Source organism: Pieris napi, chromosome 11, assembly GCF_905475465.1.
Source record: "Pieris napi chromosome 11, ilPieNapi1.2, whole genome shotgun sequence".
NCBI classification, from domain to species: domain Eukaryota; kingdom Metazoa; phylum Arthropoda; class Insecta; order Lepidoptera; family Pieridae; genus Pieris; species Pieris napi.
Genome location: NC_062244.1, coordinates 475,862 through 492,940, shown reverse-complemented (window position 1 = coordinate 492,940; position 17,079 = coordinate 475,862). Strand labels below are relative to the sequence as shown.

Below are 17,079 nucleotides of genomic sequence, written 5' to 3'. Positions count from 1 at the left end.
TGTTAATTTCTACACTTACAACGTTTAAGTATTTGTTATGCTTGCAATTATAGAGCTTTTTTTGTAGAAACAAAGATTTCATCATTTTATAAATCAATAATATCTCTTTCAGATTCTGGGGGTGGTGTCTGCATATCTTGTACCACGACATTATTTCTCTGTTCCCAACTCCACTGAGAAGGTATTTAATGGAACTAACACATCGTGTGTAGCAAATAACCTATAATTGTTTTTTTTTTTCATTATTTTCAAGTGTATCGCATATTTAAAGAAGTTGTATTGGATTTGAATATTAAAATTTATCATTCTAAACTATGTTTGTGTAAACTCCTTTTTTACTCTTAATCCAATAATGATTACAAATCCTGCGATTACCATAAACGCGAATGGATTTCAGTTTAAGGACGAAAATTAAACAAACAAAAATTACACAAATTAATATAATTTATCAAACTACAATTCACCGTTATCGTTATATTCTTCCAATTCGTGTTCGACCTTCAAGATTTGCTCAACAACTTCTTCAGGAGTCAAAGCAACGCGATCATATTTCGTGTACTGAAACGATGTATATTCTTCGGCATCATCAATTTTGTCCATGACAGCCTCTTCCCCATAATCCTCTTCTAAAACGTGTGCTTCGTCTGCAAGGAAATATGTCGCAAGATACTCAAAACATACCGGCAGGTGTTTCATTATATTGAAGTTTTGTATCGATCTGTCTTCATCTGGGTTGGTTAGCGCATCTAAAACAGTAAATATTATTAAAATCTTTGATAGACAATATACATTTTTCTTCTTTTTGAAAGCGTTTGTGGATAAGGTTTAACTTTGTTAAATTTTTACATTAATTTAGGTAACTTAGTATTTAGCAACATTTATAAGAATTTAAATATAATCGATACCTTCAGAGCGAACTAGAATATACAGCACCGAAAGGCGAAGTATAAGCTGGAATGTCTTAACGAACATATTTCTTCGATGACACTTCACTATCTAGAGACGCTGAATATGAATTATCGCATTTTTATTCTAATTTTTACAAGATAAGACTTAACGAGGCGAAAAACCACTTTGGAAACCTTGGATTATTTAATTAACTATTGAACTGACAACCAACATATCTCTTTCATGTATTGTGTACTCTGCATGGAATTGGAATTAAAAATCTTTTCGAGATGCAATTTAATATATTTGAAATCACAATTTCAATTCAGCCGATGACAACAAGCAAAGATCATAACTGTCGCTTTTATAACTTTAGAATAATTAAGTAATTGTAGGTAAACGTATGTAATGAGGTAAATCTCAATAAATACCCAATTAAGCTACTTAAATATAATTATTTCAATCACTGTTGCACATGAAACCTGCAATATAAAGTCACGATCTCAATTCGACACTGCATAACCACCATGAAAGTAATATTTGTCGTAACTCTGGTTATTATAACTTTTTCTTTCGCGAAATGTTCGAGCAAAGTTCAGCCAGTGAAAGAGGTGGAACCACAGACAAATTTAGAATCCCGAGAGAGCGACTTTGATTTGATTGAAGTTTTGACAGAATGCAATGATAGTTTTCGGATCGAGATGTGTAAGGTTTTATTCAAACTTTCGTATTAAATTTATAAAAGATATTTAAATAAGTTTTACTAATCGTAATGCTACATTAACTACTTATTTTAGCTTATATAGAGGCGTTAAACGCAAGTGGAAGTTTTCCAGACGAAACAGAAAAAACTCCAAAAGTAAGTTTAATTTAATATTCATATCATACTACAACAGCCATATTGAGAAATTGACAATGACATTCTGTGTTGCCATCCGAAAGTTTTCAAATAATTCAATTATCTTCTTTTATTAGCCAGACTCTATTCTCATATGTTATACTAACACTCATTATTGTACTAAGTGTATCATTTAAAGTGTTACATTCGCTGCGTATTGGAGAAGACAGGTGTGACGTTAGAGGGGGAGGAATTTGACCCGGAGAGGAGTGCCATAGTGCTGGCACAGGTCAGAAAGACTACGGCGGTAGAGGCCATTAAGGACATTGCCAATGACTGTGCTAAACGATGTATGTATCTAAATTAGATAAACATATTTATATTTTTAAATTATTTAAACTGTTCTCTAGTTTGTCTATAAATAGGACTTAGATGACTTTTACAAATCAATATTTATATTGTTTTGGTGTACAGTGTTATATGAATTAATTTGATTTGGAAAGTCTGGTTGTGTGTCACGCTGTAAATGCTCAAAAGAGAACTGTGAGAGAGAGTGTTTTTTGTATACACTAGACTAATATGTACTATTTAAAAAATATATTAATAAAAATTAATTTCAGCGGAAACGTGTAAATGTGAACGATCATACCAGTATTTGAAATGCCTGATGGAGACCGAAATACAGAAGTATGAGACAAAGTCATAATTAAATTTAACCAAATAATGCAACCCCGCACGAAGATTAAAAAAAAATAAACGACAATATCATTTTTTTTAACTGATTGCTTTAATTCACTCTTTTTGTTTTATAAACACAATATTAACGCGTAATAAAATAGAATGTTTCATAATAAAATCGTCATACGAAATAAAATGCATAGTTATATTATCCTTAGTCTTTAATTCTTTTCTCTTATTAATAATTTAAATTATTGTTTGGCCTATAATATTGTCATTTTCACGAGACGACCACGTCGGAGTCGGATTTCTTATCGCCGAAAAAACTTTGCCAAATGGAACCCAACCACCCTGTCTGTGGCTCTCTGAAAACATGAAATTTTATATTAAGACTATGTTCACCTTTTAAATTCTTTTTTATAATTAAAAAAAATAAGTTTACAATAGTGTAGTGGAAACATAAACTAGACAGTTTTTCTTTTCACCAGGACGTCCAACAAATTTAAAACTTATATACTAAAGCGGGCAATGGACGGACCGCATGCTGCAGTCAAGACCGACTGCAATATTCGGTTTGCTCACGAACTGCTCGAGCGGTCCGTGTATTGCGAATATGAATTTAGTATGGAAACTGCAGATCGCCGTGCGGCGACCGCATGTTGCAGTCAAGACCGACTGGTCGCCGCACGGCCGCTACGTCCGTCTACGGCCCGCTTAAGACCAATTAATAACTATCATTTTGCGCGTAATATGACATTATAACTAAGCCCATCAATTTTGATGGATGGATCTTGGTATAACTACACTAATATTAAAAAGCTAAAAGGTTGGTTTGATTGAACGGAGTACTACTTTATATTAAAAATACGAAGAAGGCTGAAACGAAAACTGAATTAAACAGTGAAACATTGTATCACTGCTAGTTTTCGTTTAACTGCAATTTCGTATAGAAGACAGATCGTTCGATTTTAATGGGTTTTTACTCTGCGGATCACATAAAGAACCTTACATAGGCCGCAGTCTTTATTAGTTACTGCATAAAATTTGCAATTTGTTTTTAGAATTTATACCTAGATGGTGAGGAATTTTGTGGCTTCCCTGTAGACGTCTCCACAATACCTTCAGAGCTGGGGGGTGCGCTAAAAATTTCAGTGCAAAATAAGAAAAAAATAACAATTCATCTGATTACAACGCGTTTATGACTTATCAATTAATTATATAAATTACAAAATATAATCTAATATAAAATTGTCTTAACAAATGCGTTGTAACCCGTAAAAATGCTGTATCATTATTAGTGAATCACTTCTAATACATTAAAACTTCGATTAAAGTTAGATTAGGTTACATTATTATTTTATTGTTTACTTACTCCTTTTTACAATTATACATGTTGTTCACTTTCTTTACATCCCCTCGGCTGAGACCTTCTCTTTGTCCGATCTTCGTGTTGCTGACCTGTGGGGAATTTGACAACCAAATTTCTTGTTGTAATTACTTGAAGACTGTACTGTACTTGCTTTTGTAGAATTTTATTATCAACTATTATTGTATACTTTCTGGAGCATACCTTGGGATCAATCGTTTTCTTGGTGTTTCTGGAGAAGGCAAATTCGGAGTAGTGCATCACACTGTTGTAGTCGTAGCCAATGCCGAAGTCATCAGTTCTTTTCACGTCAGATTTCTTGAAATTTATCTCGGTACCTATTTAATAGGGAATAATTAAAACAATGGAAAGAAGCATGCTGAGCATAAGAAAATTAGATAAACAAATAAACGCAGACATAAGAGCTAGAACAGGTGTGACAGACATTCTCACTAAGATTGACCGAATGAAATGGAGATGGACGGGTCATATGCTACGGAGCTCTCATGAAAAATGGAGCAAAATAGTGACGGAATGGTACCCTAGAGACGGAAAACGAAGAAGAGGTCGACCACGCAAGAGATGGGAGGACGAACTGAAACTAACAGCAGGCTACAACTGGAGAAGAGTCGCAAAAGGTAGAGAACAGTGGAAAGGGTTAGAGGAGGCCTTTGCCAAGAGGCAAACCGAACTCCGAGATATACTGGAGTGAAAATATATTAAAGTTCAGATATATAAAGTGACAGAGTTTCGGAATTTAAAGGCTATATTATTATTATAATTAAAACAATAAATTTAGCTTTTTTGCAACTTCTCTAAATGGCAGTAGTAAAATATTTATTCAAACATATTTTAACACGTAGATACAAAACCAAACAGACTCGCTTACCAGGTTTGACGTTATCGTAATGAATTGTTACGAAGTCGTCTCTCTCTGGCCGGCTCTGCTCGTGCATGAACCCTATCGCGTGGAGAAGCTCATGCAGCACCGTACCCTTTTTGGAGACACAACCAGGTGCTTGTAGATTTACTTCTTGACGGCCACCTAGCGTTATAAAGATCAAATTTAAAAAATATTTTATAAACAAATATATGTACTTATTGCCTTTTTTAAGTTCATATTTTTCTCTGTCCTTATTACTTAAGCTTCAACATTGATGATGTTCTATTAGTCCTGTTATTCGCACTCACCGAGTCTCCCGACGCTGGACCAGCAGCCAGTATTGGTACTTTTGATGATGATGTAGTCGCTCTGTCCATTGTAAGGCACGAACCGCAAACACGTCAGGCGGTGGTAGTCGGCTATGGCCTTACGTATTGTGTCTTTCTGCTCCTGATCTTTAGGAAAATGTTATAAGGTATTTGTACTACCCATTTTTGATGGAAATTGGTCAAAATACATAAACATATATTTCCCAGAGTCTAGGAAATAAAGATGACATATGAAGGCTCGTTAAAGAAAGACATCTCAATTTACTTACTATAACTGCCGTCAATAATATAAGGGATGATGCCATTTGTCCATCGCGATGTTTTGTCCCTAATTCCATTTCTGGCCAAGCCCGGTATCAAGATGTCTCCCTGTAGGTAGCCGCCCATTTCTTCAGGGTTCACCAAGGACGAGTCGCTCCACTCCGATAGGGCTGCTCCTAAAAATTCAATGGGTTAAAAGCGACTTTATTAAGCGAATTTTATAAAGAATATTAGAGATTTTCGGAAACTAAATTCTATGTGTGGTAAATTTACGTAGTTATTTTTAATAATTCTGACAAAAAGAAATACATTTAGGGAACCCCTATATTTGACTTCAATGAATATTTAAATGGAAATGAAAAGCCATTTCTTATCAAGATATCGTTAAGGAAAGGAATCGTTTCCGTCAATGAATTCCGAAGCGTGACAATCAATTTATCAGCCATAATTGCTTTACCAAAGTATTTGGCCTGATTATTCAAATTATTTATTTATTAGTTACATTTAAATCAAAGCATTCTTTTATAAAGGTACTAACCGCTTTCATTTGTTGGCAAACCATACGCCTGTGGTCCCAGGTCAGATATGTCAATTTCTCCATCTCCCTCGATCCGATTCGAACTCAAGAAATCATCAGAGATTATAACTACGTCGTCGTCCTCTATAGGCAAAGAGGTGGTCGTTGCACAAAATAAGAATATTAAAAATAAAGCCATTTTCTAAAGATGTACTAGGCCCGCAGAAGGTGTGAGAATATCTGAGTAACTTTGAAGGTGCGCCGAATTTATATTTAAGGATAGAGTAAACAAATGTCGCGTCACTCGTCATTCCCAGATAAGAAATACACGCAAGTTTAGTAATTACTTCATTTTATGGAATTGCTAATAATTCGATACTATTCACACCTTGTGACCGGTTTTAAATTCTATATATATTTAAAAATTCGTATGATTTACATAACGCTGTGATTCGGAATCTAAAATCAAGGCTCAGTAGAAACTGACAAACATCGTAAACTTTATAAATATTTATTGCTTATTATCTAACTAGAACTGTTATTCGATTTTGATTACTTTTTTGACTAAGCGACAATTTCAATAATAATTACTTCATTTGAATGAAATTATACTAGGAAAGTATAAAAATCGAGATGAATAAGACTTTCCTTTATTAAGAGTTAGAAATTCAGTGAGATAGTATCAAAATGATTACCATAATGTTACTGGCCATTGTCGTGTCTTGTACATCGATTACAGGTACATCTGGGGGCTGTACCTGCCCATGTCCATGCTATGGTACAAAGACAATGTCCAGCGGCCCTGAGTACTCGGCTGAACAATCAAAAACTGTTCGGGATTATGATGATCAGATGGCCTTATTGAAAAGATTCGCATTCACGCACAGAATAAAGGACCAAAAAAAGGGCGACGAGGATGAATTTATAAACACCGGCAATGAATTGGGATTCGGCATGTGAGCAACTGAATAGCATACGACCACTGTAAATAAACGCGTTTGAATCCAATAAAAAGTATATTATCAATATTATGTTTTTTTAATTGTCCTTCTTGTATTAAGGGAAATGCTTGTTTGTGTGAGACTGATGTCTGCTAAAGGTAAGAGTACCTGAGTTACAGGTCATCAGGCCTCCACCACTTCGGATCGACCGAAGGTTATAAAAAGTAGAGAAAATTTATGCTGAATAAACAATTCGCTGCTTTGCATGAATACCCGCACAAACCAAAATTTTGAAAATACTGGTTTATAACACAGCCAAATGCAAAATAGTCCTTATTTTATGGTCAGTAAGACTCACGTTCATAACGGCAAAACCGGCGTTGTGGCGCGTAAAAATGTCGTTATGTGATTGGTTGATTTATCACGCCAAATTTCTGCAACAGTCGACGATCGCCAATTGCTATTATTGTTTTCGCGTGACCACGTTAAAACTTTCCGGGATAATACCACATTTCTAAATAATCGTGTGTTTAAAGTGTAAAGTTTAGTAATATTTTCTGCAATATTGATTCATTTTGTGTTGTTTGATTATTCAAGACAAAATTGTGTCAATTTTCGATAAATTTTTTTGTTGAAAAGTGCTGCATTTAGTGTTACAACATTCTTCACGAAAGAGTAAGTAAGACAATAATACTTATTAAGTTTTATTTGTTTATTCAAGATAGAAATAACAAAATCTTTTAACATATTTACGAAATAGGTTATTATTGCTTAGAAATAAAGCTCAATAATTTATAACCGAAAGCAAGTTAAGTTACTTTTAACGATATAATACAATTATAACGTGTTTTTATTGTTTTTTTTCTGCCTCCTGGCTCATTGCATAGGGCCTTATATAACCGCGATGTCCCGGGTTCGAAACCTGGGTCGAGCAGTAAACGTTATTTCTAATTTAGAAAAGTCTAAAGAGCAACTCGGGGTTAGAAATTGTGCCCGATGAACAGCAAAAGGCTCGCCCCTATAACATATCCATGAAACCTAAAAACATATCTGGCGAAATGCGGGTGAATTTATGACCTCTGCCGACACCTTCTGGTTTAGTTGTGTTGTGGTGTGGACGTGTGGTGTGTGATGACGTGGCATGGCATGGTAGGTATGGTGTGGTTCGTTATTTTATGAATAGTTCTTTTTATTTACAGTGCCGAATCCCCGTACCCTACAAATAATCCGGAACCTCAAACAAGATAATGAAGATATTATACACCTTCAACCCAAGACTTCAACATCCATACAATTCACTAAAAAGGAACAGTTCATTCAGTCTCCCAATAAAAATTTATCTAATCTCAAAATATATCTCAGATGATAGTGTGAATGATCCTGATTATGTAGATATCGATACATCCTGTTCTACAAAGAGGTCTCTTTTGAGAAATGAACGCCAAGTTTTTAAAAATTTCATCAGTGAAATAGATTTGAATGAAAAACAATATGACAATTTCAGTAACGATGTTTCCACCAAAAACCAAACAAGTTCACCAATACCTATGCCGATAGCCACAATGCAAACAGAATCTAGTAGTAGCTCAAGCGATAGTTCATCCAGCTCAAGTGGTGGATCTAGTTCATCAGATTCCGAGACTTCATCAAACGATGAATTGAATAATGAACGTTTAACAGCAGTGGTTCAGTCCAGGGTGAATATATTTCCTACAATAGCTAATTGCATCGAAGATTCTCGCTATGATTCGATTGAGCCAGTACCTTCAACTTCACGTTCTACAGCTAATACACCTCCAAGTTCTTTGGTACTTAGTTCTAATACCAATTCTACACAATATATTGATTGTGAAGACAATACCAATTCAAATAAAGGACGAAAACGAAAATCTACACCCAATAACTGGTTGCGTAACAAGGCAAAAATCCTGAGAAACTGGTAAGTCCTATATATCCAATTCTAAAAAAGGAAAACCCGTTGTGCCCGCAAAGTCTCTAAAAACACCATGTACTGATAAATGCAAACAAAAGTGTACTCAAAATATTACAGAATCACAACGCAAAGAAATTTTTGCATGCTTTTGGGGCATGGGAGATCTGCAAAGGCAACGAGATTTTATTTTTCGCCATCTTTCCGTCATTGAACCACGATATTCATACAAGATGCATAACAGTAACCGGGGGGAAAACAATGCTTTTTATTTGACCGTTTATAATGAGAGAATTCGAGTGTGTAAAGTATTTTTTAAAGCTACCCTGATGCCTCTATCCGAACTGTTCTTCAAAAGAAGAAGAATTCATGTGGCATGTTAGATTTGGATAATCGTGGTAAACACAGCCAACATGTTCATTTAGATCCAGCTATTAAAGAAGGTATTATTGGACACATCAACTCAATCACAAAGATTAATAGTCACTACTGCCGTGCAGACACAAAAAGGCTTTATATTGATGGCGGAAAAACTGTAGCAGACTTACATAGGGATTACGAACTCGACTGTCAGTCAAAAAATTTACCAAGCGCCAATTACCTTATGTATTACAGGATCATTAACAAAGAATTCAATATTGCCTTTTTCCAACCGAAAAAAGATCAGTGTGAGGATTGTACATCATATAGTAATGACACAGAAAACGATAAGGTAGAGCTGAAGGAAAAGTTTGATAGGCATTTAACAGAGAAAGATTTGTCAAGGCAAAATAAAGAAGATGACAAAAAAATTACTCCTGATAATTGTATTGTATTAGTTTATGATCTTCAGGCTGCAATGCCCTGTCCTAGAGGAGATGCATCAAACTTTTATTACGTATCGTAATAATTTCGAAAAAATACGTATAATTTCACAATATGCGATATCAAATCTAAAGACACTGCATGTTATGTCTGGCATGAAGGTGAAGCTAAACGTGGTGCTACAGAAATAGGATCTTGTTTGCTCAAATACATACAGAATTTAAAGCTTAAAGCTGAAGAACTAGATTCAAAATTAGATATAATATTTTATTCCGACAATTGCTGCGGACAGCAAAAGAACCACTACATAATAGCTCTTTATGTATATGCAGTTTATCATCTTGATTTTATTAATTCAATACACAAATACCTAATAAAAGGGCACACTCAAAATGAGGGTGATAATGTCCACTCCCTCATTGAAAAAGGAGTTGGTAAAGCTCTGAAGTCTGGACCCATATATACACCTGACCAGTATGTGCACATTATAAGAAATGCTAAAAAAACTGGCAAAGCTTATCAAGTAAATGAATTGGAACACGAAGATTTTTTTGATATAAAAGCGCTGGCTGCATCGATAGGCAATAATTTTTCTAAGAATATGGACAAAGAAACGTTAAAGCTAGGAGATGTCATAATTTTGAAGGTGGAATCGAATGATTTTAATTACTGTTTTTCCTATAAAACATCGTACGAAGACACATCATTTTAATGTGCATACTGGTAGGTATCTGGGTTATAATCATACTGCAAGTTATAGCAAAATGTGGACTTATGTTATATATTTTGTATGACAGCATTTTCTTCTAAAAATACTTTTCCACAGGTTTGTTTAATCTCTGAATTTCATGTTAATTAGCATAATGCACTAATATAATAAACAGAAATGTGTTATTCTACAGAAAAAATTGTTTCGATGGCTTCAACATAAAACTAATAAATTGATTTGTGTTTGAAGATACTTTTCTTTAATATTATCTTAATCGTTATTGTGTTACTATTACAGATATTTCTGAATAACTTGTAGATCATATTACCAGTTATACTATTATAAAAGTAAAATTGAGAACTACTCAAGTATATTATTTTGATTTATGTTCCTATTCATGATAATATGCCAAAACTCATTTTGTAACAAGTCGAATAAAGCATAGTTTTTAATTATTAATTAAGGTATTAGCAGGGCAAAACCTATATATTAAGATTTTAATTAAACCTTGATTAATGCCCTTTCGATTTATACATTCTATTCTTCTATTGATTAAATACATGAAAAGTTATGACAGTAAAAATTTTGTTTAATTTTCAAATCGCTACCCTGTAAAATTGTGTGTTTTTGGATTATGCGGTTATTCATGCAAAGCAGCGAATTGTTATTATAATAGGTTGCAACATTAAAAAAATCTATATAAGGATATATACGAGTATAAGGAAACCACATGGGTCATGTGTATGCGTGTGTGTCTGTGTTATTACTTAATTGTTAATCTAATAAACTTTACACTATCTCTATATACATATATATAAAATTCTCGTGTCACAATGTTCGTTCCCATACCTACTCCTCCGAAACGGCTCGACCGAGTCTTAAGAATTTTTTTATGCATATTCAGTAAGTCTGAGAATCGGCTATTATCTGTCTTCCCTTAGTGATATTTTTTTATAATTTTTTATGATACAGCATAACAACCCCTATGTTTCCTAGAAATGATATACATGGCAAAACAAACGTTTGCCGGGTCAGCTAGTATATTATAAATTATTACCTAACATTTAACATAACATTTAGTGTCAACTTCATACTCAACTTTTCTCTGTATCTGTTTCATTTGTGTGTCTGCCTCGGTGCTAAACTAACTCAAATAATGCGTCAGCGAAATGCATTTCCACCTAACAATATAGTATACTAGCTGTTACCCGCGACTTCGTCTGCGTAGAACTACTACTTCGTGTAAATTTGTTTGGACTGAATAGGCTCTGAAACTATAATGAAACGATTCTAATGAAGCCGGCACATTGAATTATTGAGATTAACATAGGTAGACTTTTCCTGACCCTGATCCCTGACTTAACTTAGTTTAATACGTTTTTGTATACGACATTTTTTGTTTTTCCTTCTTTGGTCAAAACATGTAGGTTTTGTGGACTCGATACTCGTGAGCACGCCACATACAGTTGCCCATGGGAGAAACAGTTTTTTTCTAAATGAACACCAGCTACTTTGAGTGTCTGTCCTTGAGCTTTGTTTATCGTCATAGCGAATGCTGCTTTCAGGGGAAATTGTACTCTTTTGAATTGGAATGGCAAATCGGTAGGGATTATTGGAATACGGGGAATTAACACTTCTTCTCCCTTTGCTGTTCCTGTCATAATTATTGCTCTCACAATATTGCGTCCCAGGTGTGTAATTTGTAGACGTGTGCCATTACACATTCTTGGTGCGTCAAGATTTCGCATCAACAGGACCGGGACACCTACTTTTAGCCTCAACTTATGGGAAGGCACCCCCGATAATTCTAAGGAGTTAAGAAATTCTACAGGGAACGATGTCACTTGCTCAGTGTCCATGACATTGTCTACGGACAGATACTCAACAAAATCACCTTCCACATCTGACATGATTTGTTCGTTGATCTGCCCCACTACTTCGTTTGTCGGTGCTAAAATTGCCCTTTCGCACAGCCATTGTCTGTTCTTCATATTGGTTGCAAGATCGGGATAGACGTTGTTCTTTAAGTCATCCATGTTACAGACAACATTACAAAATTCACGATTCAATGTAATCATTCCGTCACTATTTGTTTCCATACGGTCTTCTCCGATTTTCAGAAGAGCATCCGCATATTGCACCAATTGTGTATCACTGTGCAGTTGTACTCGCATATTTGTAGTCAGACAAAAATTTTTTACATGCACCCATAATGGAGACGCTTTTAAACATGCATTTATTTCATCTGCCGGCGTGCCTCTAGTAATTACCGGCAGAGTCTGTCTAAAATCGCCAGCTAAAAGTACCACCATACCACCCATGATACTTTGGTTACTCTTAATATCTTTTATGGTCCGATCTAGTGCTTCTATCGCTCTTTTGTGGGACATGGTACATTCATCCCAAACCAACAGCTTACATTGCTGTAACATTCGTCCACGGTCACTATTTTTAGTAATGTTACAAACTGGCATTTCCTCATGAGCTAAGTTCATTGCAGTTTAAGTACTGAATGTGCCGTTCGGCCACCATTAAGTAACGTAGCTGCTATTCCAGAAGAAGCTACAGCAACAGCAACTCCTTTATCTTTACGAATTTGGGCTAAAAGTAAATTTAAAAGAAATGTTTTACCCGTGCCTCCTGGCGCATCCAAAAAGAATAAACCACCTTCGCCACTTTCGATTTTTTGCACAACATTCTCAAAAACTAATCTTTGTTCTGGGTTTAGACGCGGAACAGACTCAGTTATTTGTTGTTGTAAAGAAGCAGCATCGTAACTCAATTCTCTTATTATATCACTGCAAACTTCCCCAGTTCTTTGCGGCCTGCTCAACCCAAAATCTGACAAATCTTTCCCAGTTATAGTTATGACTTGGTCTTCTATCTTTGTTAGGGCTTCATTAAAAATGAAATCATTGTATGTAACGTTTGGATTATGATGTTGTACTCTGTGTAAAATATCGTCGGCCATTTGAATTTTGTACCTTTCCCACAGTTGTTGAGGGTTTGAAAGCCCACATGTCGCTATTAGTATAGCAAAAAGCATTCTCACCTTGGCCGCTGATCTACATTGTGCAGCCTCTTCCAGTGTTATATTCCAATGATTGTCATCCTCCAATAATCCTCTTGCCTCACATGCCTCTCGAAATGTTGAAAATTCTTGATTGTTGTATTTTTTGAGATCATTGAAAGAGGTTGGCCCACGCACATGGTGTAGAAGCATCCTTAAACAAAAACATTCCATGTTAGTAACATGGACTGTGTAAACCCGTCCTAAGGCATCTCCAGATTTGACACCAGGCCAGTTCTGAACCGAAGTTCCTTGAATTCGGCGTTTCCAAGTTTTTCTGGTTGCGTCCCATGTGTAATATCTCGGTACCTCAGCATACATAAGAGTTCTTGCAAACTCATCTCTTATGCAAAGTTCAAAAAAAGCTGTAAGGGTGGTTTTTGGTCGAGTAGATAGTCGCTCGTGGAAATTATCTTCTGTAAAATAAACTCGTTCACCGTTCTCTAAGTGTACACTTAGATGTGTAACGGTGGGGTGCCTTTCGTGCAACGGGAACCCTAATAACCGCCACACGGCTTCGTTGCTGCTAACATAACGACCAGATTGATATGTATGTACTTCATTTACGCGATTTGCAAGCTCTGTGCTCCTAAAATTGAAAATAGCTTGGTCACTGCCTTTGTTAATATATTTGCAGATATATTTGATAGCGCGCACTGAACTGCAAGCCTCAACATTTATATGGGCGTTAAATATTTTTAATAGAATAGCGGAATAAGGGACCACCCAACTATTATCAATAGTGACGTAACTCCCATTTCGTAGTTTCACAGATGCCGTTCGACCTCCGTCTGCTGGTGCTCTTCTACGATAGAGTGGGTATCCGTTTTCACTGTGGACAGTGTCTTTGTGTAATTTGCGAGGAAATTTCTTTGTGCATTTTCCATCTTTCATGCAAGGGCACTGAGGATTTTCAGGTCCACATGGACCATGAATCATGTTTTTAACTATAATATCATGAAGTGTCTTGTCAGTGCTTGGATCGGGTATTTCTGCGCTGATAATATTATCAATTTGATCGGGTCTCAACTTGTCTTTTAACCACAATAATATGTGGACATGTGGTAGGCCACGCTTCTGCCACTCTATGGAATACATAAAGCAGATCACTTCTCCAAATATTCTGCCTTTGGAAATAACAGACATAAGTTTTTTAACTTTCAACCTAAAAACTCTTGCGACTACATCATGCCTATCAATCGCGCTTTGACCCGGCATTAATTCATTTACTATTTCCGGCCATGCTGGGTTGCAAGTAAACGTAACGAATAAGTCAGGGCGACCATATGTACGTACATAAGCAAACGCATCCTGAGTATATTCGTGTAAGTACCTCGGACTATTTACAAATGAAGACGGTAAAATTATCATTCTACCAATATCATTTGGATTTAGATTAGCGTCATTCGCTACTGCGTCTTGAAGGTGGATATAATTTTCTGCTCTTAATTTAGTTTGATTTAATGTTATGTATCGTAATCGTTCACTTTCTACCTTAACGTACATATCAACATAAAACTGATTGGCCAGTTGCCTGCATCGTGATATAATATTAAAATCATTTTCTCTAATCATGATATGAAAGGCATAAAAGTCCATACATGATACCTTTTTGTTAGGCAAGGGCAGGCCAGTTACAGGATCGACTTGTGGAATTTGAAAGTGATACCCTTCTTGCCCTTTGCTAAATATTAGCGGATATTGTAACGCATCGTAAAATTTATGTGTATCCGGCACCCTAGTTAGTGTGTTATCACGGGCATGTAAAACTATATCACGGGAAGCAAACTGTTCACCACAAACCATGGCTGCGACTTCATTTATTAAAGGTGCATTATATCGCCTTTCGTGTTCCCCACTTGGTGTACGATCTGGGTGAATCACCAACTTATAATCATCTCCCGGCATTCTTTCTAAGGCTGTTGTGAAAGTGTTTATTAGGCGGTTATGTTCATGCAACATTCTCTGAATCTTTAAGACAATATCCTTTTCTACTAATTGAATGTTTTGACACCTGCGGTCAACCTCGTCGTTTTCATTTCCCATAAAATAAATCTGTAAAAATTTTGGTTGCTCATTATTTGTAGGAAGCAAAGAACCAATCCTATGATAGATTTGACCTTGGATGGTAAAAGTAGATGAAAACCCAGGCATAACCACCTCATTTTCTACACCAAATGACGTCATTTGAAAGCATGAATTATATTTCCTTATTTTGATTAAAAAACGCCGCGATTCGTTGTTATCACCTAAAAGTAAAGACTTCAATGGTTCCTCTGGTTCTCCAAGTATTGGAATTGAAACCTTGCCACCAGAACAACACATACCCGGAGTTTCTTCTTTCCACTTGAGTGCTTCACAATGTATACATTTTTTATCCATTCCACCTATGAGAAGTAATCGATGGTTATTATACTCAATCGATGGGTCATAATCAAAAGCAGCATTGTGGAATGCTCCCCATGTATACATTGTAAACGCATTTCTCCTTTCTGACTGCCGTTCAGCATTTAACACACGTCGTCTTTGGGATTCTTCTGGCATCTCTGCAGCTATCAATGATGCGTGTCGCTCAGCATCTAAAATCTGCCGGGCCTGAGTCTGTTCATAGGTCTCGGCAGCTCTTTGCGTTGCGTGTCGCTCAGCATCTATAATCTGCCGGGCCTGAGTCTGTTCATAGGTTTCGGCAGCTCTTTGCGTTGCGTGTCGCTCAGCATCTATAATCTGCCGGGCCTGAGTCTGTTGATAGGTTTCGGCAGCTCTTTGCGTTGCGTGTCGCTCAGCATCTAAAATCTGCCGGGCCTGAGTCTGTTCATAGGTTTCGGCAGCTCTTTGCGTTGCGTGTCGCTCAGCATCTATAATCTGCCGGGCCTGAGTCTGTTGATAGGTTTCGGCAGCTCTTTGCGTTGCGTGTCGCTCAGCATCTATAATCTGCCGGGCCTGAGTCTGTTCATAGGTCTCGGCAGCTCTTTGCGTTGCGTGTCGCTCAGCATCTAAAATCTGCCGGGCCTGAGTTTGTTCATAGGTCTCGGCAGCTCTTTGCGTTGCGTGTCGCTCAGCATCTAAAATCTGCCGGGCCTGAGTTTGTTCATAGGTCTCGGCAGCTCTTTGCGTTGCGTGTCGCTCAGCATCTAAAATCTGCCGGGCCTGAGACTGCTCCTCAGATTCTTGGGATCTAGCTACTTGCGCAGTTCGAGCTCTTTTAGAGCTACGCGCTAAATTAGATTTACGCTTGCGAGGCATATTACTTAACCAGTTACCTACCTAAAGTAATAAAAACAGGTAAGTACTTATGCAAAAAAAAATTCTTTAGCTGACAAAAAAATTTAGTTAAAGGTACTGAGTACGAAACTATACTTAAGGTAGGTACTTATACACATGAAATAAAACAAAAACAAAACGAATTGCTAAACTAAAACTAAATGTTAAAAAAAATATACTATCCACATGGAATAAAAACAAAATGAATCGATAAAATTATATGCGAAACTACTGGAACTATTTTATTCACAAAACAACATTACTTACCTATTAATACTCAATAAAAACTATGCTGACCTTCTTAGGTACCGTAACTACTTACTAAATGTGAAAAAACTTAAAAAAACCTGCCTACTAATCTACTACAATTTTATACCTATCCTAAAAAATGAATTAAAGTATTTATTTTACCTATTAACTATAATTCTACCTACTACTAACTTATGCTAAACTAATAATAACAACCAAAACAACTAAGTAAATAACACAAAATGCTTATCCAAGAAACCCTAAACACCAATGAAAACGTAAAGAAAGCGAATACGTTGCAGCTCAAAATTGTAGATATCGCATGCGTCCGCCAACGACGTCTGCCCTCACGTGT

The 17,079-nt window shown here is 36.1% G+C and overlaps 2 protein-coding genes across 3 annotated transcripts; one reads left to right on the top strand and one right to left on the bottom strand.

Moving 5' to 3' along the window:
- Positions 1 to 1,382: 1,382 nt before the first annotated feature.
- LOC125053932 (general odorant-binding protein 84a) lies at positions 1,383 to 2,472 on the top strand. The gene is made up of 4 exons (XM_047655561.1): positions 1,383 to 1,593; positions 1,686 to 1,747; positions 1,926 to 2,076; positions 2,347 to 2,472. The coding sequence occupies exons 1-4, from the start codon at positions 1,416 to 1,418 to the stop codon at positions 2,430 to 2,432; spliced, it is 477 nt and encodes a 158-aa protein (XP_047511517.1). The 5' UTR covers positions 1,383 to 1,415; the 3' UTR covers positions 2,433 to 2,472.
- Positions 2,473 to 2,607: 135 nt separating this feature from the next.
- Positions 2,608 to 6,022, bottom strand: LOC125054150 (hatching enzyme 1.2-like). Of its 2 annotated transcripts, XM_047655877.1 has the most exons (8): positions 5,782 to 6,022; positions 5,252 to 5,419; positions 4,962 to 5,108; positions 4,660 to 4,815; positions 3,975 to 4,108; positions 3,777 to 3,862; positions 3,475 to 3,543; positions 2,608 to 2,769 (listed from the first exon to the last, which is right to left on the bottom strand). In XM_047655877.1, the coding sequence occupies exons 1-8, from the start codon at positions 5,957 to 5,959 to the stop codon at positions 2,685 to 2,687; spliced, it is 1,023 nt and encodes a 340-aa protein (XP_047511833.1). In that variant the 5' UTR covers positions 5,960 to 6,022; the 3' UTR covers positions 2,608 to 2,684. The 2 variants fall into 2 exon arrangements, with proteins under 2 accessions (XP_047511833.1, XP_047511834.1); XM_047655878.1 differs by lacking the exon at positions 3,475 to 3,543 and having other exon boundaries at positions 5,782 to 6,021.
- Positions 6,023 to 17,079: the final 11,057 nt, after the last annotated feature.

Bases quoted from the DNA above. Each gene is read 5' to 3' on its own strand.
- LOC125053932 (XM_047655561.1), top strand. From the start codon at position 1,416: ATGAAAGTAATATTTGTCGTAACTCTGGTTATTATAACTTTTTCTTTC. The intron at 1,594-1,685 runs GTAAGGTTTTAT...TACTTATTTTAG, and splicing joins TAGTTTTCGGATCGAGATGT to CTTATATAGAGGCGTTAAAC. The intron at 2,077-2,346 runs GTATGTATCTAA...AATTAATTTCAG, and splicing joins CAATGACTGTGCTAAACGAT to CGGAAACGTGTAAATGTGAA.
- LOC125054150 (XM_047655877.1), bottom strand. From the start codon at position 5,959: ATGGCTTTATTTTTAATATTCTTATTTTGTGCAACGACCACCTCTTTG. The intron at 5,109-5,251 runs GTAAGTAAATTG...ATTTTCCTAAAG, and splicing joins TATTATTGACGGCAGTTATA to ATCAGGAGCAGAAAGACACA. The intron at 4,816-4,961 runs GTGAGTGCGAAT...TTATAACGCTAG, and splicing joins GTCCAGCGTCGGGAGACTCG to GTGGCCGTCAAGAAGTAAAT.